At 40.7% G+C, this 26635-nt stretch overlaps 1 protein-coding gene across 1 annotated transcript in view; it reads left to right on the forward strand.

The window, feature by feature from the left end:
- Window positions 1-26635, forward strand: part of asap2a (ArfGAP with SH3 domain, ankyrin repeat and PH domain 2a) — a 58007-nt gene that overhangs the window by 24179 nt on the left and 7193 nt on the right. The window contains exons 3-21 of the mRNA XM_035674404.1: window positions 2990-3135; window positions 4015-4089; window positions 11163-11212; window positions 14392-14521; window positions 14883-14968; window positions 15072-15147; window positions 15266-15352; window positions 16620-16723; window positions 17380-17449; window positions 17954-18041; window positions 19344-19392; window positions 19706-19872; window positions 21659-21792; window positions 22308-22402; window positions 23180-23369; window positions 23543-23628; window positions 24051-24166; window positions 24430-24497; window positions 24945-25052. Coding sequence (XP_035530297.1) covers window positions 2990-3135; window positions 4015-4089; window positions 11163-11212; window positions 14392-14521; window positions 14883-14968; window positions 15072-15147; window positions 15266-15352; window positions 16620-16723; window positions 17380-17449; window positions 17954-18041; window positions 19344-19392; window positions 19706-19872; window positions 21659-21792; window positions 22308-22402; window positions 23180-23369; window positions 23543-23628; window positions 24051-24166; window positions 24430-24497; window positions 24945-25052 — 1925 coding nt within the window. The remainder of the gene's footprint in view (window positions 1-2989; window positions 3136-4014; window positions 4090-11162; window positions 11213-14391; window positions 14522-14882; window positions 14969-15071; window positions 15148-15265; window positions 15353-16619; window positions 16724-17379; window positions 17450-17953; window positions 18042-19343; window positions 19393-19705; window positions 19873-21658; window positions 21793-22307; window positions 22403-23179; window positions 23370-23542; window positions 23629-24050; window positions 24167-24429; window positions 24498-24944; window positions 25053-26635) is intronic.

The raw sequence follows: 26635 nt of genomic DNA on the forward strand, positions 1-26635 counted from the left end.
ACACACACACACACACAAATATGGGCGGTTCAAAGACTCCTAAAATGCTCTGGTTGTAGGGACAAAAGTGCTTGAATACCCAGATACCAAAAGTCAGAAACTACAGTTAAGGAATATAGTCACTGACATTCACTGAGGGATGTTTTAGGCACCAACCAACTGGCATGCTCTCAGATTCTAGTGAAAATTGTTTTCTTAAAGGCAAAGCACACTGGGAAGCTCAACCAAATCAAAACACTGACAGTGATAATCAGTATGTTTTATTCTACAACTGTGTAAGTAGAGTTTTCAAGATCTAGATCTAGAATCTTGTTCTAAGATCTGTTCGGGATCCCCACAGAGGGTTACAAGATGAATTTGAGGGGTCAGGGGAGGGAAAGGAAAGCAATAAAATCATATTTCTGCTACACAAAGATATGCTTATTTACTATACGTATTTACTATTGTCTAGTTTTTTATTTCGTTTTTTATTGATGACGAGTGGTCGCAACTATAAACAGTTTTGTTTTAGGTGATCACAAGCTAAAAAGGTCTAGAAACACAGATAAAGTCATTCAGCATCAGAATGCTACAATAGAGAAGTTGGGTTCAGGTTTTGTTTACAGTATAAACTAAAGAAAAGGCTGCCTGTGTCCCTCTCACTTCTCTTGGTTCCCTTTCTCCTCCACATTACACTACTTATAATCTGGCTCGTTGGGTCCTTTTAAAGTTCAAAGCTGCTCTGTACTGGAGGCTGCATGTGAGATGTGTTTAGGTCATGTTACAACAAATACACATGTACTCACTGAGCATCCCGGGGGGAGGGCAGGAGTTTGGGCTGTTTGTCGGCGCTGAATAGCAGAGCTCGGAGCTCTCATGTGCCACTTCAGAAACGACAGCAGGCCACCGCCCTGTTAGCTCGGAGCCTGGCAGAGCCACAGCCAAACAGCTGGAGCTGATGTGTAAACAGTAGGCTGCGGGTGTGTGGTGAGTGAGTGTGTGTGTGACACATGACAATGATTGAAGTTCATCTCTGTACGACACATTTCACTGCTTTGAACCAGAGACTGTTTTTAATAGGGGTTATTTCATTATTATTAATTATTATTTAGTAAAAATAGAGATTCTCTCTAGGAAGTTGAATTTTAAACAATCCAAGGATATTTGATTTGCTAGAAGGCTAAAAAACAACAACAAATATTTACATTTAAGAAGCTGCCACCAGGTCATTTAGCTTAAAATGAATAATCAGTTATTAAAATAGATGCTGATTAATTGTTGGTCAACTAATCATTTTATCAGCTTATCTGTTTTATCAGCTCTAGTTTTTAGTCTACTAAATGATAGGTCAAGCTTTTCAAATGTGAGGATTTGGTGTTTTATAATAATGGAAATCAGGTTTTTGACTGTTGGTTGGTATCACTTGGGCCTCTGGGAACTTGTCAAGGTGTGTTTTTTTTATTATTTTATCTCAGGTACTTACTAGAAGCTAATCACAATCTCATTTTACGGCTTGTGCACAGTCTCATAGGGGCCTTATCATCCAGCTCACCTCATTGCATCAGTTGATATTCGGTAGCTTAAATTAGATCTGTCTGGTGTGAGGAGGTCAGCAGGTAGTGACTCAGAGGCTTTCAGCTTTCCTCTTTTAATAACAGGAAGGATATCTCGTGGCGGAGGCGTGAGCTTATCCGGCTTCATCTGTAAGCCTGCCACATCTGTGCACCTGTGTCTGTTATCTGTCTCTCTCTGTGTGTGTGTGTTTGGAAGATAAAAAGCTGAGTCATGATGTGGCAGCAGGTGGCTTTCACTGTGCATCCTCATATTTTTTCCTTGAGTCCCTCCCTCAAAGCGCCCACCGCCCCCACCCAGTTTCTTCGTGAGTGTCGTCATAGCAACGGTCCCCAGTGCTCCATCCCTCGCTCCACCGTTGTCCCGGTGGCATTAACTGTTTTCAGCTGCCTAGTCTGGCGTGAAGTGTATTAAGTGGAGTCATCTAGGCCTAACCCCCGTGGTAGATTAGTTTGACTTTAGACACGCTAGGAGACTTTGCCCTCCCCCGACTGCTAACTGACTGGGTTTGTTTAGTTTGAGGTGTATTTTTCTTTTCTTCTCCACATCTGTTTTCTGCCTCTCGTTTGTCTCCCTCCTTACAATCATTGTTAAAACAAGGATCTGTTATTCCTTTATACCTGGTGCCTGTTGTTGCGTAAGCGAACAAGCTAAATTGAAAAGCAAATACAGATTAACGTGGAGAAAGCTAATGGGAGTGCAGATTTGAAGATCATAGCCATCAAAATGTTGGATGAAAACATTTTTAACCCACTCACTTACCTCCTTTAACTCCACATTTGCATCGTCTCTCTGTTCCTTTCCTTCATTTATTGTTAAATTAATTGTTTAGTTTGTAAAATATTGAAAAATGCCAAAGTAACATTCTTTTTCTGCTTGTTTTGTTCAACCAACAGCCCAAAGATATTTAATTTTTGATGACATAAAACAGAGAAGAGCCGCTATTCCTCACACTGGACAAGCCGGAACCAGAGACTGGTTTTAGCTTAAAATAATTAACTAATAATTCAGTAATTAAAATTGTTGTTGAATAACTGTTGAGCTACTGATCGATTAAGAGACTAATCATTTAAGCAGCAGTCAGAAGTTCTAGTTGATCCAAAGCAAGGAGAAAAAGATTCCTGTTTCTCTTATAACTTCTCATCTTTAATGATCTCCAATTGGTTTGCACATATTCATTCTTAGTGAACAATATGAGACAAACAAATAGCGACAAAGTGCCCATTCAGTGGTGAGCAGCACTTTCCACAGTCAACTGAGCTTGACCAACAGGAAAAAGGGTATCTTTGTTCACTGAAAGACCGCCATACATTATTAATACCCAGTGATTGATTTTTGACTTTTAACAATCAGAGAGTGAAAGACCTTAGTTTGATTCATTCTACCTGTCAAAGCTGACCTGTGTGTGTGTGTATGTTGTATGTTGTGTGTTTTCCAGCCCACGTAGAGAACGAGGAACAGTACACTCAGGCTCTGGAGAAGTTTGGAGAAAACTGCGTGTACAGAGATGATCCAGATCTGGGTTCAGCTTTCCTCAAGTTCTCCGTCTTCACCAAGGAGCTCACTGCGCTCTTCAAAAACCTGGTGAGTTTTAGTGTGTGTGTGTGTGTGTGTGTGTGTGTAAATGTGTATATTATTGGGTCGGAGGAGTGGATGGAGTAAAATCCTCTGGGACAGAGAAAGATTTCCATCCTGTCCCTAATTGTCTCTATCCCCTTGAGTCTCTGTGTGTGTTCTCTAACACACACGTCAAGCACACAGTGAGTCCAGCTGGAACTTAAAGCCCCTCAGGAGGTTGCTCTAGTTTTCCATTGAGATGGCCAAAGAGCCACTGCAACACCAAATATCAGCTGGATCTAATTCAACCTCATCCCGCCAGGGTTTGTATTAAAGCCAAAGCTTTATTAGAAAAATTTGACACCATCATGTGAGGTCTGTCGCTGCCCCTGGACACTGTATCGACCCACACTGAGACCAGTAGCTTGAGATTTTGTATTAGTGTTATCTCAACACCTTTATATTAAAGAAATATGAGCTGCCGCCTGACCTGGATGTGAAGATGTAATCTCTCAAAGCTTTAGAAAGCTCTCGCTTCCTAGATTACATATGCAGCATTAGACACAGAGGCTGGCTTTAACTGCAACAGCAAACAGGGGAGTTACTTGCCTTGTAATGGATCTTTCTTTATATTTTTGTCTTTTAATGATGTGAAAATTAGATTTTCTTAGTGATTAAGATTTTTCACCCACATTTAAAGAAAACTGCCTGTATTTTTAACCTGAGTGCTTTTCCTGTTGGACACACTACACACACCCAAACACACACCCAAACAGCAACACAGGGCTCTAACAGGATTACATCTCAGTGGTGTCGGACACTCCTAACTTTCACTCTCCTGCAGGTTAAATCCTCTGACGTAACCTTTCAACTCTGATCTGTCTCACTCTCCTCACCCTCCTCCAGTTCCAAAACATGAACAACATCATCACCTTTCCTCTGGACAGCCTGCTGAAAGGAGACCTGAAGGGAGTCAAAGGGGTAAGGCAACAAAACAGCATGGTCTTGTGTAACTCATAACTCATAAACGTCATACAAGTTGCTGAATCATCAGTGACCACAAAGTAATACAAGTTTTATGAGAGGGTGTAGCGTATGTTAATTTAACTGACGCAAGCGCTGTGTCATTAGTAGATTATTTGTTCCAGTTCTAATATTTCAGCCCTTTTCCCAACATGTAGATCCTCTTACCTTGTGAGGGAACTGTTATTAACACAAAACAAATCCTGTTGATTGACACTAAAGGTTGTTTTTCCTGGTAGCAATTATTCCCACACTAAATACAAAATTAAATGGAGATATCAATCAAAACATGCTTGTATAGGCTGTGGCTTTATCTTCAATGAACTCATGAAACTCATTCAGTAGCTGTGCATAGAGGCCATGCTGCTGGTTCAAAGTGATTTGAAGCCACCTTGACAATCATTGCCATCCTTGAAGTCCCGCTGTCTCGATAATAAGGTTGATAACAAGCTGCTTTGATCTGCCTCGGACCACTTTCCGCTGTTTTCCATAAAAAGTTGAGTTGAGTAGGGACTAGATGGATAGTTGATGAAGTAGCAACACCTGACTACCGCAGTATTCATTTATGAAACTACAAGATAAAAATCACAAACTTCACCCATCACCAAATGAAGCGTAAGCCTGATGTTTGCAATTTCTCAAAATGATGAAAGTTGTGCAAAAATGCCAGAATGAAGTTTATCATCTCTCCATAAAATGTTTTTTAAGCTGTAGCATGTAGTGGGAAATCAGTCAACATAACGTATACTCAACAGAACCTGTGTAAAAATGTTCGTATGGAGCCTGATATAATCAGCAAACATGGTGAACAATTTACAATTTACACATGGATGATTTTGAGTTAATGATCCAATCAATGAGTTTGTAAGCTGTCTAGCAGTAATTAAGTAAACCAGCAGCGAAGAACACAGATGAAGGGTATAAAATGAAATTACAAGAACAACAACAACAACAGGCCAATTACTCAATACATGTTGCATTTCTTTGAGTTATACACAAATATTAATTATCTTAGAAAGACTATTAACTATTGTTAGAAGTTTTAGGTGCTAGTTGTGATACAATATATGTTACGGAGTTCTCAAACTGTTGTCGAAACACAAGCAGCTGTACAAGAACTTTACCTGAAAAATGGCCAGAAATATGCAATTCTTTAAATATTTTGGGGCTATTTTATTCCTTTTATTAGAGAGCAGACACTAGGGAGATCACATGAGACAAGGATAGAAAAAGATGAGGAATGACATGTGACTTGCCTTGAATCAAACCATGACTTTGCACTTTCATGGTTGCCTTAAACCCGCACATCAACAAGGTGCCCTTAAAAAATTGAATACATTACATTTACACCAGTGAACTAAAATCAGGAAGGTAAACATAATGACACATTCTGACGGAGACATTTAATGACTTGGTGCCTATAGACGCCATTCGGTTTGTACCAAAAATAGTATTTGCTACAGCATCGCCTACCACGTCTTTATAGTCAGCCATCAGTCATGTGTGTCCACCAACTGGACTGAACCCAGACAGACACTCGTTAACAGGCTATGCAGCTCCGTAATGTGATCAGCCCTCGTTACTGTCCACGGCGGTCTGTGACCTTTCACTCTCCAGGCACATGATTGGCTACGGTTTCCTACCGAGGTATGATGCGATTAAGCCAGCTCGGTAATGAGGCCGGTTGCTATAGAAATGCGGTTGTCCCCGTGAACCTCGGCCACTTGGCTCCGTCTCGACCTCTGAACCATTTGTCCTTTCTCCTCTCTTCCTCTTTTGTGCGTCTCTTAAGTGCAATGTTTTCTTTTCGGTCTCTGTTTGCTTTTCTCTCTTTCACGATATCCTTCCTTTGTCTTCTTGCCTCTCTCTTAACTCCACTGCTATCTCTCCCCCGCTTTCTTTCCCTCCCTGTCTCCTTCAGTCTGTCCCTCATCGCCCACCCCCTCACTCTCCAGTCTGGCAGCCAGTCACATCTGTAATGCTTACCCACTTATTGCTCATTAGCCCTCGGATGATTCTCATTACCCCAATGACATGGGGCTAATGAGCTGCTGGTTTTTTTATACCTCAGGACACACACACACACACATTTACACACACTCGCATAAATGTCACCACTGTTGTAATGTCAATAAACGTCAGCCTTCAGTGTCAGGACAAGAAAAGTGAGGAAGAAAGTAGAGAGAGAGTCACCCCCCCCTCCCCCAACCTGTTTCTTTTACCTCCACAGCCCAAGGCCTTTACCTCGTCCCTCCCTTCCCCTTCATCATCTTCCTCATCCTCTGTCATTATTCCTGCTTTTTCACTCCTGTGCTGTCCCAGGGGAAAGTACCTGTTAGGAAAGAAGGAAGCAGGAAGAAGTCCAGACCTGCATGATGGGGCTGTTTAGACTGCAGGAACAGGGAAGCAGAGGAAGATGATTTGAGTAATGGGTTGATATAAAGGTCATAAAAGAGTAACAGAGATGTGTTTAAAAGATCAGATAAGTTTATATATTAGTCTTAGTAGTGATGACAAATGTGTTTCATAAACCACACACTAAGACAAGAATTACAAAGATTTGTGAGTAATTTATGGTGTTTTCCAATCCACAAACAAATAAATTCAACTTGAATAAATGTTAGCATTCAAGGTCATTAATCTGATAATATTCAAATTTAAAAAGCAAAGTTTCCTGTGCATATAATGTATGTTTTTAAACGCAACATGCATTTGTGGATCAGAGGCTGTGAACCTGTGCACACGCGTTTAAGCAAATTGTGAATAAATGCAAAATTAAGACAAATTTTTCTCCGTGGAAGGTTGCAGCAAGGACACTGAGCATACAGAGGGCAGGTAACAGCGAGGAAAACATTCACATTGAATGAAGATGCAAAATCTAATTCCTAATTTTGTTTTAATGCATATAAAGTGCAATCTGGTATCTTAAAATGCTCCACAATTACTGCACCTGCGTGGCAGCTATAATAGTCACTAGTCCTTTTCATTTGATTTAACTCAGGACTTAATGGCTTTCTGGTAGCCGTTGTTCCCCCAGAGCTTGTTTAATATTCTGCCGGTGCCGTCTTTGGCAATGAGTGCAATGAACTAACCCTGAGGGAGGCAGCCGCTAATGGCTCTGTGATTAGAGGGTTACCACCTAGCAACCTGTCACCGCTGTTACTCTGGTAAAAACCCACCATTTTCCACCTCATCTACCTCCATGGCCATCTCACCAGAGGGCATTTCATGCGTTAAAAAAAATAAAAAGAAAGTGACCTTGTCATTTTTAGGCTGCCATCACTTCTTCATTTTTAATCAGTACTTTCTGTAGCGATGATGGACTATAAGGCACAGGAAAGCAGGTAAAGTGTTTGGGAAATGACTGTAAAAAGCATTTGTTTTCAAACAGAAGTTTTTACACAGGATTCAGCTTCATCAGTGCTATCAAAAAAGGCTACGGCAGGGTCCCTGAAAGACTCAGTAGTGTTATTATTGAAGATAAACTCTCTCTCTCACACACACACACACTCACACACACACTCTCCAGTCTGTGGAAAATGGAAAGTGCTGAGTCCACAAGACCGTTCTGCTAACAGCAGACTTTCAGAGTGGACGCCGGCATGATGTCATGCCTGCAGCCGACCCTCTCATCCTTTGCTTATTGACCGGTCTGTGTTCGTGCTGTGTTGTGTAAGGAAGGACGTGCGGAGGAGCGAGAGCAGTCTGTGGGTCTAATTTCTTTCCGAGTGAGCAGTGACTCAAGTCCAGCTGCACCTTGTCTCATTGTGGTTCAGTTAGCCGTGAACAACCTGGAAAACCCACCCACTCATGCTCGCTTTTTGAGATTTTAGATAAGAGCAGATTATCAATCGAGGTTTTTTTCCTCAATTGTTGCATAGACGTACTCTAAAAAACACGTTGCCTGCTGATATTTTAGTTGAAGTAAAATACATTAGTGCGCTCAGCCCTACAGGCGTATAGGAGCGAACTATGGGTGGCCCACAAAAGCCCTTTCTAGAGTTGGTTTTGTCCGTTTCTTGCTACAGTAACACGGCCAGTTTCAACATGGTGGCCTCCGTGCAAAAGGATCTGCTCTTTCTGTAGATAATTATCCATCTGTAAAAAACAATACAACATTCTTATTTCGTGTTATACACTAATGAAACATACCTAAAATATCTATATTTAAGTTTGTCCAACAGATCTTACTTTTGTTAGCACACTGGTTATTTCACAATGAAAGATGTTGGTTTTATATGTCCAGGTTGTCTTTGTTGGAGTTTTCTGCCTCCACTCCTAATGGGACCGAGGGAATGGAATTTTATTTCTGGCTAGTTGGTGTGCATGGAAATGGGAATTTGTAACGGTTACATGAGTTTGCAGAAGCACTGTAGTGTCTGCGTTGCTAACTACTTTCCTAACGAGAAATACAGTAATAGCCAGGAAATGTTTAGTCAACTTCAGTTGTTTAGGTTGATTGATTAAGAGTAATTAATTTGAATTTTTTTTTATTAAATCATTTTTCCAAACATTAATAGCAAAAACAATCTTTTAGTTCAGGTTTGCTTGATTTGTGTTTTCTGTGATAGTAAATTTTAACTGAAAAAGCTCATAATGAATTTGTAAAAGTGTTGGTAAATTGTAATTTTTTTATATTCTCTGATATTTTTTTATTTTAAACGATTGGGATTGAGTGATTGATGATATTAATTTATGGTGCTCCTAGCAGGTCGATTGATTGATTGATTGATAGATTAAAAATAATTAATGGTTGCAGTCCTAGATCAGGCTACACAATATCTTCCTGATAATGGCCCCAGGTGACAAATGTGAGCACCAAAAAACATTAAATTTTTTTTGTGTTGAAGGCAGAGACATCAGAAAACTATAAAACCAAAACTAGACCAGAAACCAACAGAGTTAGTGGAATTGTTTTGTTTTATTTTTTGTAATTTGGGTGAACAGAGGGTTCTGAGTGTTCACATCCGAAGGTACACCAGTACTACAGACCCAAACTAAACGCCTTCGTTGCTGCCGACCAGGTTGTACATTCATTACTGAGGTGGGAAAAGGTGTGAGGAATGTGTGACAGGAAGTGCTATTCCTGGACATGTGTGGTAGTAGGTAGTAAGAGGCGATAAGTTTGCAAATGGAGGCCCCTGCCAAGGGCATGACATTCCTCTTCCGTCCTTTGGATTCAGGGAATCAGGCTAGGAGCTTGCTGCTCTCTCAGGGAGTGTTTGTCCCATGCCTTGGCCTATTCTCTGCCATTCCCTGCCCAGCCATGCCTGTATCTGGTATTTTTAGCCATTGGTACCATTTTTCTCCTCTCTCTGGGTCTGACATTTCCTTCCGCTCACCCTCTCTGTTCTTTCTGGCTCTCTGTTGACCTGCAGTTCGTTCTTTTAGCGGCTTCCTTTTTTTTGCTTTTTCTTCTTCAGACTCATGCTTTGACTTTGTTCCTCAGCTTCTTTTGTATTTTTATAGTCTTTTATTCTTTCTTTCCTCTGGTGGTTTCCAACCTCAAGCTGGTCGACTGAATGACTGAATGACTGAGTGCTCCTTGGCTTGGCCCAGTGAACCAGACCGTGATCCTGACAAGTTGAGCCTGCCACTCCTCTGCTGTTGAAGTGGAGGTCAACAGCGGGATCGCAGTCCTCTCTGGACCCCTAACAATGCACTCAAGCCATAGTCTGCCCAGGCGAGCAGAAATATGTGTTTTTCAGATTAAGCCAAATATGTGCTGCTTAAGTGTTAAATGTTAGAATGGGGTTTGACTAAAAAGCTTCACTTCAATGCCATGGTTCAGCAGATGCTTACTGTAGTTTTTGATATGCTGGCATGCTGTTAATCAGACTTTCTTGCCATTTTGGCTCTGGTATCAGGGGTGTAAAAAAAATAATGATGCATTTGAGTATTCATTTAAACACGCCTACCGCAAGATAGCAGTTTTATAAATGTAAACTGAGGACTATGATGTTGGATGTTACACGAGCTGTGATAAATACACATGCAGATCCCATTGTTCTGGTTGCATTAAAAAAAAAGTTAACTTATGCATATAGTGGTGTGTTCTTTATATGGTGACAGTTTTCCTAAAATCTGAAATTAAATCCCAATATAACACCTTACAGTATTGCAATATATCACAACATATAAAATCATAACCCCTGTATTGTAATATGCATGGTTTTGCCAGATTCTTGCCAATACACAGCTCTAATATCGGGCAACAATTAATTTTGTTTAATTGTATATTTCAGACACGGCCAATTGCTCCCAGTAATGTCTGCTTTTGTTTGTCCTAATAACTGTTTAATCAGCAGCACGGCGTTAGGGAGGTTTAATCAAGCTATTTTGCTCAAGCAGCTGTTGAAAGCACACCCATGACGATGAGAAATCAGCGTTGCCTGTTGTCGGTGTTAACAGAGGAATCCTGTTACAAATACCAGAAACAATCACACCGCACTCCTGCCTTCCCAAAAACCCTCCACAGTGACTTTTGTCCAGTTCCCTGCTGAGGCAGCTGTGGGCTGCTCTGCATCTGTGAGGATGATGATTCAGCTTACTGATTCACATTGTGATGACACACACACACACACACACACATACAGTAGCTTCGCTCATTAGTGAGAAAGGAAAGTATTTTTTAACATGTGACAGTTAGTTAGCACTGACGATGATGATTGTGACATCTTTGTGATTCTTGGTTGCTGTAAATGGTGTTTAAATTCCTGTATACAGCTGTAGATATTTTTGGTGCCTACAGACTGTATCGTGATACGTATCGGTCGATTCTTTCCAAGGAATAGTTCCACAGTTTGGGAAATTTGCATGTTTGCAAGAGTTAGACGAGGAGATCGATAGCATAAAACTGTAGATGTTCAAAGTAATTTTTTTTTTGAGAACTGCTACAGATTGAAAGTTAATTCTTGACCCCCTGAGAAAACAACCTTTTAATGGCTGTTCTAGAGCTTTTTGTCATGTCAAAAATTGTTGTTGTATAATTTTCTATTAACTGAACACTTCTTTTGTGTTGTTTTTCACAGGATCTGAAAAAGCCTTTTGACAAAGCCTGGAAGGACTATGAGACAAAAGTGTAAGAAACCTAATATGTATACTCAACAGCCTGTAATTTATTTTCCATAACTAGAACCAGACGTTTGATGGTTTGTTAGTTAATTGGTTAAAATTGTTCAACATGCTGGCCCAGTGCCTCAAACCATGTTGATTACACAGTCATCAATAATTTAAATGTATTAGCTCAGCTGTTCAAACTTGTCGTAAATTGCTGATTTAAAGCCAAACATGTCTCAGTTGGTACGTTAATATGAAGTGTGCACTATGTGTCTTGTCTCTGTCACGACTAACCGCTCTCCCCCTCTAACCTCCCCCCTGTGATTATCTGTCAACACATCCTTGATAATGTGAATAACCACCCCTCACTATCATCTACCCACCTACCCACCTATCCACACTGAGACACCATTTCCACTGACGCACCATTGTGATTGTGCATGGAAAAGACCACATGACATTTTATAGCACTTTCATATATTTTACAAGCTGCAAAGGACATTCTTTGCTGAAAGGGTAATACATCTTCTCTCCAAACCGTTTCGATCAGACAGTACGGGCTTTGTACTGACATTGAGAGTTCAACCGGATGCTATGTGACCGCTCCAATTTATTCTTATGATTTGACTCTATTGATGACAAAACCGAGAGCATCAATAGAGTTCAGTTTTCTGCCTGATTGGAATACCACCCAAACACCCCGACATAGCCTGACACTTTTCTTTATCAATGATCCTCTGGTCGCCTCTGATCTCTCTGCTGTCTGCTGTCAATAATAGGCTGTTAAAATATTCACAGACACAGAGAGATACATTGATTTGATTTTAACTCAGCGTTGATTTCTGATTTCTGACTCCTGATTTGTTTTTGCAAGCTCTTTGCATCCGACAGCCGACAGTTTGAATTCTGTTTTTAGCCTCCGGGTTGGGAGTTGATTCACTTTGAATGCTGTTAATTCAGGAAGAGTGTTTAATCTGAAACGTAATTAGTAAAGTCAGACCATTTCTTCCTAAATTTCAATGCAGAATGTGTCTACGAAAAGTTATTATCTCTGTCTTTATTGCCTAATTTGTGAATCACTCCCTGAACTGACAGGACTGAAAGTGAATGGATTCTCAGCCCAATCATCAGTTGAACATCAGTTTGGCTGGCGGCCAAACAGTCTGGCTAACATGTGTCTCTCTATTAGTCGCAGCCCTGATGATGCTGTAATGCTGTCAGGGCTGAAGATTCATGTGCTGACAAAGGCCAGCAGTGTACTCTCGATGCAAGTTCATTTGGCTTGTTCACTCTAGCAAAAATGGCGAATTTATGACCAAAAGCAAAAGCTGTCGCAACGAGTGTTTCTGGTTTTCCGACAATATCTGAGACAGTTACATTGGTAAAAACAAACAGATTTAGTTTTTTTGAGATAGCAGAAAGAGAAATGAAACTGACTTTAATTGTGTCTCCTCCAACACAGCCTTTGTGAACATGCCAAATTTTGTCTCATTTCTAGTATCCTGCCTGCCGAACAATAATTATCAATACAACTGCAGCTAGATGTGGACTAAAGTGTGAAACCCAGTCAGGATGTGCTGTCACCACTTTGCTTAAGAGATATTGTGAAACAGCAGGATTAAGGAGAATTTCCTCTTTTGGTGCCGCATCATGACTCACAATATAAAGGGAGTAAAATGGCAATTGCGAATGAATGTTAAAGGAATTGTTGGACATTTTGGAAGAGTTAGCTTTGCTTAGCTTAGCATAAAGAATGAAATAAGGTGGGAAACAGCTAGCCTGGCTCTGTCTCAGAGTGAACAATATCTGCCTACCAGCATAGCCGAAGCTCACTTATTAACATGCTAATTAATGAAATGTGTAGAAACAGTATATATTTCCCAAAATGTCAAAGTATTCCTTTAAGACTAGTTGATAGTTTTAAGAATGTCTCACCGTCTTTAAAGTTCCTCTTTAAAGTTGAGGAATGGCCTTTTAGTATTTATTTGTTTTGTCATAAACTGCACTGAGCCTAGCTGCAAGGGAGTGAAGTCTGTCTTGATGCACATGAACCGAGCTGAACGAGTTTTAGCGTACACGCCGTCCCTGTGAGGGGGAACAAACTGCTGCATCCTTTTTTGTAGGGAATATGCTGTCAGAAAATAAAAAACAGCATATGGAAAAGAATGCCCTATTGCATGGATTGGTGCCTCCCCTCCTGTGTGTGGTGTGTTTTCCTGATTGCCTGTGCGAGATACTGTATGCAGAGTTTATGGTGTTTGTGATAAATCAGCCCTGAATACTGACTGTCAGGCAACCTGGTGTCTGAAAGGTTTCACCAGAACCAGTGCAAGAATGCATTAACATTTTTAAACCTTAATTTAATTTGCTCATGCCCTCCTACATATATTCCTGACTTTTTAAAACACTAAACCCGTCCTCTCTATAATACTACTTACACATAATCAGACACCTAATGCACAGCAGTTATGTATAAAGAAAGATTCCCCTTGTTGGCATTTGAACTGAACGGTAATATAAGAGACAGTCTAACTCATTCAATGATGTCTGCCAAGTGCAGTGATTCCCACTAGCTGACATCTGCTTTCTAATTTCGTCTGCTTTTGTGTGCCAGTTTCAATTGCCACCATCAGTGAGAAACAACAGCAGCAAGTGTCTGATAAGAAGCTTTATGCTAATAGTGTAAAAGTTGACACCCTCCAAATGCACTAATGAGCCTTAACCCCCGGTGCAATTAGCCAGATGTTTCTCCTCTGAATTTAGTCTGTTTACTTCAGTACATTGTACATCTGGAAATGCAATACTATAACGTAGATAATGAGTGTTTGCTGTGCATCTGAATGGCTTCTTTAGTTCTGCTGTCTGGGAGGATACAACCCCTCCCTGTGAAAGAGGATGCGTTTCAGGACGCCGCTATTAACATCACAACAGCACTTAAAAACACATCACATGCCTTCATTTTAAAGTTTTGAAGAGGTTTTTACCACCTGGCTTAGATTAACCTACACAGACGCACTCCAGTCATCTCTAACCTCACAGTTAAACTAACAATCTCTAACCCATAACCTCATCCAACAATCTTTGTCTGCCAGACAGCAATAGGGCTGATTTCTACACAATACCACACTTTATTGTGAGTTTATGGTGCTGTCATGGATGTTCTGTGTGCTCTTTGACCCCTGTGATGTTACTTCCTGCCAGCACCAAGATAGAGAAGGAGAAGAAGGAGCACGCAAGGCAGCACGGGATGATCAGGACGGAAATCAGTGGGGCAGAAATTGCTGAAGAGATGGAGAAGGAGAGGAGATTCTTCCAGCTGCAGATGTGTGAGGTTAGTCGGACTAATGAGTGAGACCTGACTTATTTAAATATGTTTCCTAAAAAAGCAATTTACAAGGGAAGTTTAATTCTAAAATGAAACATGTTAAAGATAGAAAACAACTGCACACAGGTAGTAGTGGAGTGGAGGCTAGCCTTTTGGAATACACATCTTAGATTATATTATTATGTTTAGTGCAGTCTGTCCCTCTTTGAAGTTTTTTTTTAATAAAACATCACTTGGAAGATAAAGATTTTTACTTTGAAGCGTCTCGATACGAGATGAAAGCGACGTACATGTTTGAGATGGAGCCCGAGTTGCCTGAACTCGGCCTCACCCTGTCTGACTGAATCTGTATTCAATATGTTTACAGTATCTCCTCAAAGTCAATGAGATCAAAATCAAGAAGGGGGTGGACCTGCTGCAGAATCTCATCAAGTACTTCCATGCGCAGTGCAAGTAAGTCTGTTTATGTAATTTAAGTCACTCAAATATAAATGCACCCCTATTTTGTGGAAGTTCTGTAATGCTAATGTGTTAAATTCATGTGTTTCCTGTTCAGTTTCTTTCAGGACGGTCTGAAAGCCGTGGACAACCTGAAACCTTCCATAGAAAAACTGGCAACAGATCTGCACACGGTGAGAAAACCAGCAGTTCTGATATCTTCATCCCTTCGTTTGACTCTTTCATTTCCGTCATAAAATATGCATCCTATATGTTTCTACTCTGTTCTTTTCTCTCTTTCCTATATGACAGATAAAGCAGGTGCAGGATGAAGAGCGGAAACAGCTGACTCAGTTACGAGAAGTCCTCAAGTCAGCGCTACAGGTGGAGCAGAAGGAGGTAAGACACACACACACACACACACAGAGCGCTGAAGGTCTTCTGTACTCAAAGTCAAGGAACATGTCAGTCAAATATTTTATTTGAATCCTTTTAATTCCTCTAATTCTCTATTATATTCGATATAAACAATCCTTAACCACATTAACCACCTTTTTTTTTTAACATAGTTGGTACTAATTTATGCTTGTATCAGCTAATTAACAAGCACATTTCTGATTAAATCTCTTGTGAAAAGGCCCTGGTGTTTTTCCTATGTTTTCATACATGCATTGATATTTTCCATTTTGTCCTCCTCCCGAATGTGTGGACGTGATTTTTAACTGACCCCAGGCCTGTGCTAAGTGAACTATTAAATATGCTCCTGGTCTCACCTGAAGCCTGTTTTCTTCTTTCCTTCGCTGCCTCCGTCTTTTGTGAAACAAGTCTAGGAGAGTAAGTGGGTTTCTTGGAAAAAGAAAGAATTCCTTTTCTGTGGTTGTTTGCATCCTGTTTTCATTGTGGTGTTGCTTCAGTTGTAGTTGCTACATCAGTGTTTTTTTTTTTACTGCAGCACATAATCTGTTTGTGTGGCATTGCTGCATTGTTTCAGTGTTTTGGTTCATTTAAGTTGTTGCTTTTTTATTTTAAATGACTTTTCAATGAGAAAAGCATCCCTGCTCTACCGGGATTGTCATGCTGGCTGTGTGTGTCTGCTGATAACACACCAGTAAAATCATCAAAGTCCCGTCAACGCCTGCCTTCAGAAGTTGTCCTCTCTGCTTCCCGTAGGGTTTCCACAAAGGAAATGACATCACTTGTACAGAAATCTGGCCTTTGTTTGGTCCTTGTTGTTGCATTGCAGTCAAACCTAGATGTCCAAAAGATAAATCAAGTTAAATTGAATCTAGTTCAGGTTATATCTGTTCAAACTCACCCAGGCTGTGATTTGTATTTTGCTTCTTCAGATTTTACCTATTTGATTCTGATTCAGAGGTGTGAAAGCTCCTCTTATTTTCTTGTCCCCATATCCCCATGTGTACAAAATCATTCAGGCTCACAGCAGCAATCTTCTTATTGTTGTCTATACTTGCTTTAAAATTCTCAGAGGAGACCCAGAAGCAGAGCGTAAATCAGAGCCATTTAACGCTTCAGTGACTCCCATTTGACTGCAAAGTGGATTTGCAAATCCAACATGCAGCGCCTGCGTTTTATTGGATTTTTATTTTATTTTTGTGAAGCCTCTGATTTGTTGTTTGTATTTGTGTGTGTGTGTGTGTTTTCCCAGGAATCACAGGTGCGGCAGAGCACCACCTACAGCCTGCACCAGCCACAGGGTAACAAGGAGCACGGCACCGAGCGCAGCGGCTACCTTTACAAGAAAAGTGACGGGTGAGTTTTTAAAATAACTTTAAAAACTCTAAAAAAGATCAGTTGTGATACTGTATGTGGGGAAAAAACATAGTTTACTATACATAATAGTTATAGAAGTTTTTCTTTTGTAATATACATCAAAATAAGATTTTTCATAGTACAAAGCAAAACAAAGATTTGCACCTATTACAACCTACAATTATTTTATTACGGATGAACCTGCTGTTTACTTCTCATTTGATCAATTAATAGTTTAGTCTATGTCTAAATATAACGTGTGTATATAGGCCCGTCACAGTTTACTAAAGCCCAAGGTGACGCCTTTAAATTGTTTGTTTTAACTGTCAGATAACAGATTTTTAGTTTACGATTATATAAAACAGAGAAAAGCAGCAAATTCTCACGTTGGAGAAGCTGAAACCAGAGATATCTGATGTGGATTTGAAAAACATTTAATCATTTATCAAAATTGATCAATCAGTAATGAACTAATTGATGCAGCTCTATAACTAGTGATGCAGCTTTTTTAAGAGATATGAATACACTGCTTAGCCTGTGTTTCATAACTAGCATGTGTTCTGTATTATAACATGTGATCATATTAAATATTTCATTAAATATTTGCCTGCGTGTGTTTGTGTGACGCACTAATCTCGGTCTCCTGTGTGTCACAGGTTGAGGAAAGTGTGGCAGAAGAGAAAGTGCACAGCAAAGAACGGATACCTCACCATCTCACACGGCACAGTAAGACAACAAAAGCTTTTTTTGTGTCCAAACTCAGCCAGACATAAGACAGGGGAGATGCGATTGTCCCGATTATAACAAATTCCCATTTAGATGCACACATATGGGACCAGACACACTGATGATTGATTTCAGTCTCACAGTCATCCCACACATTACAGTGTCAGTGTCCTGGCTGCAGGCCGTCTTCCCGGCCAGTCATTATCCTCACTCATTAACCATGAATATATTAACAGAGAGCAGCAGAGAGCAGAGGCCCAGTTCATAAGTTAACATTCCTCTCACATCGCTGCCTCAGTCTCTTTAAACTTGAACTCCGTTTGTTCCCATATAAAGATTTCGCTCTGGCCCGATCAACTCCTCTCACCAGCGCAGTTCATCTCACACGTAACAGCTTATCAGATGTTTCATTTGGCTCCGGCAGCAGTCTGACACGGTTAAACACAACACTCTGGCTCATTTATGTTGTTGTCATTACCCTCCCTCCCGCTCTCTCTCTGGCAGGCTAACCGGCCGCCTGCTAAACTCAACCTGCTCACCTGCCAGGTGAAACACAATCCTGAAGAGAAGAGAAGCTTTGACCTCATATCCCGTAAGTTCAGACCTCTCTCTCTCTTTGCCTTCCACTGCTTCCCTTCCCTTTTTGTCTGTGCGCCTTGTTCGCCACCCAATCTGTGCATGTTGCACTCAAATGCCTCATTTTAATTAGCTCTATTCATCCAGGAAGCAGCAGGCCAAGATTCATTATGCAGCTGTGTGGATTTCAAATGTTTATGTTATATTTAGCAAGCAGCAGCAGACTAAAGATAAGATGATTTTTCAGTATTTTTTTTACTGTTGAGTCAGAATCACTTTTATTGGCCAGGTGTGAGTGCACATACGAGGAATTTGACGCTGGTTTCATGTTGCTGTCAATGAACATACACAGAAAAAGGCATACATGCAGCTGAAGGTAAACATAAACTGCTATGTACAGATATAATATATTTATATATATGTATATGTAAACAACAGCAACACTTGTAGACAGTAAAATAATGGTGCGGAGGGCAAATGATGCTGGAATAAATATTTTTTATGTAACGGGTTTTTTATATTTTATATCAGTGCCTCCAGGAAGTTGTGATCACCACAAGTCACTACAAATCTGACGAATCGTTAAAGTTTCCTATGCAAACGTTGAGCCATACGTCACCAAACTCACTGTTGACATTAACTGAGAAAAACAATCTGCAAAACAATTAATATGACAATAATTGCTGACATTGTTTATTCTTCCATAAATAGTCAATTTATGTCAAATAAATGACGTTAACAGCACTTTTGAGGCTGTACTCTGCAGGCTTTTCCACATCAGACACTGAACAGTTAATTTGGAATCAATAGCCCATTGCAGATTTCTGTCTTGTGGGGCCAGACTGTGAGAGGGGCATTTTAAGCCTTTTTTATTAACATATTGACAGTAGAGAGATGGCAGAAAACGATTGGGGGAGAAAGAGAGAAGGGGAATGGCACGCAACAAACATTGGGGTTCTCGTTCATTCAAGGTTTTTCCACACAGAGGAGACACTGGCATTGAGCTAAGAGGCTAAGCTTCAGCCACTGGAGACACGACACAGTTTAAGTTGCTTTGGATACAGTGGTGTAAAAATAGTAGTCAGTCTTCCTGGTTACTGGCAAGTGATTCACATCTGAAGACAAGAGAAATAAGAGCTAAGAGTTTTTGTTGTTGTTTTTTGTTCCTCAGTTCACCGTCAGTCTGACCTGTCAGTGGGAGACTTTAATGCCCTCTGTAGGGCAACGCTTTTTACTCTTTTAATCTCCACTTCTCTTTGATTCATGTTCTCCTCTTCCCTCCTCTTCCGTTGTGTCATTCATTTCTTTTTTGTTTCAGACGACAGAACGTATCACTTTCAGGCCGAGGACGACCAGGACTGTCAGATGTAAGTGTCTGTTCCTTCCTTCCCCTGTGTGTGTTCGTGTGTGTGTGTTTGTGTGTGTGTTTGTGTGTGTGTTCGTGTTCAGTCTTGTGCCTAAGTGCATCCTGTTTACCACCTCGGCCACTTTCCACACACGTCCTGCCTCACACCCAGTCAGACGCTTGGCCTTGTCTTTACCTCCCACCTCCTGCCCTTTCACTCCCGTCTTCTCCCCCCCTTTTAACTCCCTCATTTTCTATTCACATAACTTTCTGCTTCGTCTGCTCCCATCCCCGCCACTCAACCTACTTCTCATTTTCATCTGCCTCTCCTCCAGCTGGATCTCGGTGCTACAGAACAGTAAGGAGGAGGCTTTGAATCAGGCCTTTAAAGGGGACCAACATGTCGGCGAGAACAACATCGTGCAGGAGCTGACCAAGGCGATCTTGGGAGAGGTCAAAAGGATGACGGGAAACGACGTGTGCTGCGACTGCGGAGCGCCCAGTGAGTGGCAAAGACCCCTCGCCTCACAAATGATCAAAACAACATTTATGATCTTTAAATGATTTTTGCTGACAAAAAAGGATAACACCACTGGTTTTGTTTGTTTTAAGCTTATTGACTTCAAATCAAACATACTTTACATTATTGCTGACCTTGTATCCAGAGCATACCATTAGTTTTTCCTACCTTCCAGGCAACATTTAGTTATCATTTTATTTTACTGAGGTTTGAAAATCCACTTGGTCAGACACAATACTTGCTTGAGGCAAGTAATCCAATCATGGTAAACTTTGCATTATTGTTTACATTTGATTGTTTTGTTCCAGTTAGGTGATCATTGCATGATAATATCTAAAAGCTAAGCAATAGACTGCTGTGGGTTATATTAACCACCTAAAGAAATGGAAATAACCGAATCCACATTGTGACAGTGCTGACAACCATATTATTATTATTTTTAAATTTGATTGCTTTAACACAGTAACATAGTTAGAATCCAGCTCATACATTTAAAAAGCCAGTTCTCCAAAGTCATTCTTGAAAACACCACAAAACATACTTTTATAGCTATATTCCGACCTTAAGATGCAGTAACTATGATAATACCACTGCCACAATCTGCATGGCTTTAGTTTAGGTACACGCAGGCACAGTTCTTCTTTTGCTTTTCTTCTTTTGTGTTTATTACAAATTAAAATTTCCATTTAAAGTAAAACCTTTAATGTGATTAAGACAGTAATAGATTGATGTCTTCCCACTGTCGTCACATGTAATCTGTTTTGCAGAGTTGTCCGTACTGATGGATTTTTGGCTAGATTCTGTCTTTTTGAGTGAATTAAAAACATGTCGCTTTCACTCAGCAGCTAGAACAAAAGGTGCTTTTCCAAATTTAAAGAAGTGCCGCACGGATTTTACGCAAGATGTCACAGCAGCGCTAACGTCATTCATTATTTAAATCTCTGGACTGGATCAGTCAGGATCTTACAGTGGTTATCCACCATTCAGTGGTTAAAATCCCATTTAATTTATGAGAGAATATCCCAGGAATCTCAGAAATATATTTAATAATATATTTTTGGGAAGCTTTGACTTTTTGCTTCCTGACTTCCTGCCAACAATATGAACGCTGCAGATTTTAAGTATGTTTCAAGACTAAATGAACAGAAATGATTTGCTGCCTGGTAATCAATCTAAAAATGAGTGATTGCAAAGTGTCAACAGTGATGTATGTGAATATTTATGAGCCTGAAGCGTGTAAAACCACCGGTATGGTCTTGGTCTGGTGAGTACTTGGCTCAGAAGATGCTGAAACTCTTGCGGACTGGATCCTCTGCGTTTGTGGAGATATTCTGTCACAACTTTGAAATATTTGTTTTCTCAAATGCATGAAGCCCCCCAATAATATTTCTCAATCCCATGTAATTTCCTCCTGCAGACATGTATATACTCCTAACATACTATACATGGCATACACATGCAGTATATCCACACATATTTACACGGAGTATCTAGGCCAGACTTGGCTACAGTTGAGCTTGGTCACTTTCCTCTGACACTGAGAGATAGTAAAAACACCTTCAGGCAGCTATTACTTTTCCAGAGCTCACAGCTTTCCACAAGGACACATCAAAGTTGGCTCACATGCTGCAGAAATTACTTTGCTTTTGTGGTTTTTGCCCAAAGGAGAGCCATGCCACCAAAATTCATTTCATTACTCTTTTCCCTCGTGTGTAGTTTTACCTCCTCCTCTCTCTGTTCTCTTGACTTTTCCTTCTCTCTTTCTCAGACCCGACGTGGCTGTCCACCAACCTGGGCATCCTAACTTGCATTGAATGTTCGGGGATCCACAGGGAGCTGGGAGTCCACTACTCCAGGATCCAGTCACTCACTCTTGACGTACTCAGCACCTCAGAGCTCTTGGTAAGTCACAGCTTTTGTGGCAGCTTGAATTGTGTTGTATTGTAATGATTTCCCATTAGAAATCTGTTTTTAGGCAGGATAAAACTGGAGGAGAGGACGGGTGGGAGTAGACAGAGCAAAGACGAATGAGTAAATCGAGAGTAACATCCTCCCAGGCCTCCTCTCTCCTCCAGTTTTCCTCTGGAAGTCTCCACACTCAGAATAGCTGAAATTTTTTTTGGCTTTTCTAATCACTGTTTGGTGCTGAGATTTACCGCCTGTGGGATGGTTGGGATTAAATGCTTCCAGTCGTGATTGCTTTCCTCAGCGCCAGTCGTGTTCGCCACAATCAGACAGGCGTTGTGCTGTTTATAAGGCTCCACACACAGTTTAGGATCTGTAATGCATCCATATGGAGGTGTGAGCTCAACTGGCAGACACGATGACTTTTGAATTAATGCATGTGTTGCAGAAAATGGCTTGTATGACCAGTTTCAATATGTGTATGTGTCTATGTCCGTGTGTGTGCTCCACAGCTGGCCAAGAATGTGGGGAATGCAGGCTTTAATGAAATCATGGAGGCTTGTTTAAGTGCTGAAAATGTGGTGAAACCCAACCCATCCAGTGACATGTAAGTCACCCCTCTAACTTCTCTCCTCCTCACTCCATCTGCCCCCCATACGGCTCTCCCTCAACTCTCTCTCTGTTCTCACTTGTATTGCATTACATTCAATCAACAATTAAAGACACCAGCACTGTGACACATTGGCACATTTTAACCAGCGACGTACTGAGGCTTAAAAGGGTTAAAACACAATAATTATATATCAACACATTTTCAAATGTAAGATTTTAGGTATAATATTTTTACACATTTGCAGATTGATCACATTTTATTACTGATATTTTTTGGTAAAGCTGTTTAAAATCTGTTTCAGACAACATGGAGGAACATTTTGCTGTCATCGTTTGCTTTACAGGACAGCTATTTATTTTATTTCTTAAACAAAATGTTCATGTTATAGATATGTTTCTTTTAGTCGAGTAGTAAGACACAGTTGACTAGCTGATGTTGTCACGAAACAACTAATAATGATATTTTTCTCAGAATTTGAAATGTCCTATGTCCTTTAAGTTATGTTTGTGTGGTAAAACCCCATCTAGCTATCAAGTTATCCAAACTGATTAAAGGTAAATGTATAAGACTTGTATATAATACTTTTTATTTCCTTGCAATTTAAACCCAATTATGAAACTCAATCAAGCACTGAAATGGTATCAGTGAATAACAATTAATGAATCATTTAGTGTGTTTATTAGTTCTGATCAGTGGCTTTTGATTGGTGCATTAAGACCAGAAATGACACAGCTGTAACTGAGCGGCTGCCTCTTCTTCATCTCCCACCAGGCAGGCGAGGAAAGACTTCATCACGGCCAAATACACCGAGAAACGTTTCGCCAGGAAGAAGTGTCCCGATTCGACGTCGCGGCTCCATACGTTGTGTGACGCAGTGAAGGCCCGGGATATTTTTTCGCTCATCCAGGTCTACGCAGAGGGAGTCGACCTCATGGAGCCCATACCTCTGGCCAACGGACACGTCAGTACACAACATATTTAACTGAGACTTCCCTTTTCTACCTGGAGTCTGACTTCCTACTCATAATAATCCTTCTTGCTCTTTAAGTTCCTCCGTGGTTCTCCACAAACGCCTCATATTCTCGGTGGTGGGATATGAAAACATTACGGTTCTGTTTTATGTTTTCATTACAGGAACAAGGAGAGACTGCCCTTCATCTCGCAGTCAGACTGGTGGATAGAACGTCTCTTCACATCGTCGACTTCCTCACTCAGAACAGGTAAACAAAGCGCAGGAAACAACAGAGGACCACAATACGTTTGCACTTCACTTCATTTGTACCTACAGAATGCATTAAGCTGGAATGGAAACATTGAACACACCACCATACAAAAGAATGAGCTTGACATAACGTCGGAAGGATGTCTCTTAACACTTAATTAAAATTAAAATAGTTTAAAAGACCAATTTGTTAATTGACAGGCGTTATTCTTGTCCACTTATTTCACTTGTCCTTCTTTTTTCTCTTTACTAGATTGAATGCATTTGCTTAATTGTTTATTTTTTTGTCTTTTTGTATTGTGTTTTCTTTGTTCCATTTATTAAAAAAGCCTGTTCAAATAGTGTTTAAACATTTTACATATTACACAACTGCAAAAAAACTAATTATGTTTTCCTCTATCTGTCTGTGTCCCCTGGCAGTTTGAACTTGGACAAGCAGACGGTGAAAGGCAGCACAGCGCTGCACTACTGCTGCCTGACGGACAACAGCGAGTGTCTGAAACTGCTGCTGAGAGGAAGAGCTTCAGTCTCCATCAGTAAGAACACAAACAGAAAGGAAACAGGAGGGAAATAAGAACACCTCACATCTTATATTAGCCCGTATAAATAGTTACAGGGTTGAACGAGGGCTGAAACTAGTGTCCGCTACTTTTCCCTAGATAGAAGATAAAGCTGTATAATAGTAAAGTTTAGTTTCCTGGTGTGATCGGAGCATTACAGCGTCTAATGATCGACAGCATGAACACAAACCGTCTCCTTTCTGAACGTCTCTTTTCACTGACTTTAATTTGTCTCACAGCAAACGAAGCCGGAGAGACGCCGCTGGACACCGCTAAACGTCTCCGACACACCGAGTGTGAAGAACTGGTGAGACTCAGAGAAATGTTATATTTGTTATATTTGTTATCATATCTTTGGTTTCTTTAATCTTTTATAATAATTAATAAGTTTATATGTGCAGTTAAATGCACCTGAACTGAGCTGAATTAACTTCTAACATACATTACACACTGCTAACATAAAGCTAAGCTAAATCAGTCTAAAATAAACCAGTTAAACTGAACTGGACCTGAATAAATGACACAACATTATAACTTTAATACAACAAAACAATAAAATGACATAAAACAAAAAATAGTTGAATTAAAGAAAGCTAAGCTATGATAAATAAAAGCTAAATTAGGCCAAACTAAAGCAGCTTTTTAATTAAAAACAAATAATATAATAATAATAAAAAATAATAATACATAAATAATGTAAACAAATACTAACTAACTTTAATGTTTTATTAACCGTCGTTATCGTCTGTTTCAGTTGACTCAGGCTCAGACGGGAAAGTTTAACGTCCACGTTCACGTTGAGTACGAGTGGCGTCTCCAGAACGAGGACCTGGACGAGAGCGAGGACGAGATGGAGGACAAGGTCAGCTGGTTTAATGTAAACATCGTAAACACACATAGTGGCTCAGAGGTTTAACGGCGTGTTTCCTGCAGCCAATCCCCAACCGGCGTGAGGAGCGTCCGGTCAGCTGCTTCGTGCCGGGCAGCGGCCCCAACCTCACGGCGCTGGCTCGGGACGCCGCCTTCCTGGCCCGGGACAAACAGCGGCCTCAGGTCCCGAGTATGATGCTCAGCAACGAGACCTACGGCACCATGATGGACCTCAACCTGCCGCCACCGGGACCGACGCCGCCGCTGCCGCCCAGAGTGCCCAACAGAGGTCAGTGAGTGTGTCTGTGTCCAACTCTTCCTCACAGGTTAGTTGGGCACTGTGGGGACGCTGTGGGGCTAACCACCTGAAACGTGCTCCTAAACACTTCTTGGGGTGTCAATTTTGGGAAAAACACTTACCCCAAACACAGTGGAGACATACAGTAGCACAACAAGAGACTGGGTTTACATGCTTTGCTGAAGCTTTATTAAATGGCAGAGAAAATAGCAGAAATCAGTCACAACTGAGCTCAATACTGAACATCAAGAAACCATACTGCATATGCAGCAAATTATCATATTAATGTCACAGATTAAAATGCTGGTGTTTTGCTGTGATCCCGTCTGTGTAATATTCAATTTGAAAAGATGTCATATGATTTTATGAAGCTTTATTTCGTTTACCAACTAACCCATATCTGAATTTGTCTTGATATGTTATCATTTGATAGGGATGGTGGTGTTAATGTTCCAGATTCCCAATTTGACAGCAGAGTGAACATAGGCAAGCAGCACAAGGATGTGTGAGTATACAGCGTCAGAGTTGTATGAAAGTGGAGTCCTACTTGATGGAATTTCTTCTGGCATCCTTTCGCTCCCCTGAATGAAAAGATGGATTACAGACATGTGTTAGAATGAACTGAGAAGAAGACTAAATGATGATAGGGATTGATATGAAGGAAGTGGGTTCTGGAAATGGTGGAAGGGTGGAAAATCCTCAAATAAATTATTGCTATGTAAAAAGTCACACAACTGTTTGGCGACTATTTTTTCTAGAATCTTAGAGAGGAAAGGGAGGTTAGAAATCGGTCTGCAACTCAGGTGCGGCCACCAGCGCAGTGTTTAATAGCTTACGGCTCGCTCCCGTGACTACATTCGTGTACGCGACCAGGTCGGGAACGCGGGAGTATACCAGCGCATGACTCGTGCAGTGCATGCTGTGGGGGGAGGGAGCGGACATAGCATGGCGGCGAAATAGCAGCGGGTACAACGGTTGCACAACAGAAATGGAAAAAATCGTCGCCCCCCCCGATTTGTTAGTTTGAGATCGTTGGCCCCAAATCGTAATCAGATCAATTTCGATTAATTGGAGAGCCTTAGCACGACATTTTAACTTAATTTTGTGTCGTTCAAGAGCAAAAGGCACTCTTTTAGGATGCCGCAAAGGACTTTAACCTAATCTGAGCTCTGGCCTTAGGTCAGGAGACTCCAGTTGCTGACCAATTTGGTCGTCCTTTTTTCTGGTCGACGCCAGTACTCGGGGCCTCTAGTATCGATGACTAGGGTAATGAATCT

The sequence above is a fragment of the Morone saxatilis genome, unplaced genomic scaffold (genome assembly GCF_004916995.1).
Source record: "Morone saxatilis isolate NCDOM2014 unplaced genomic scaffold, NCSU_SB_2.0 Contig3, whole genome shotgun sequence".
Taxonomy (NCBI): domain Eukaryota; kingdom Metazoa; phylum Chordata; class Actinopteri; family Moronidae; genus Morone; species Morone saxatilis.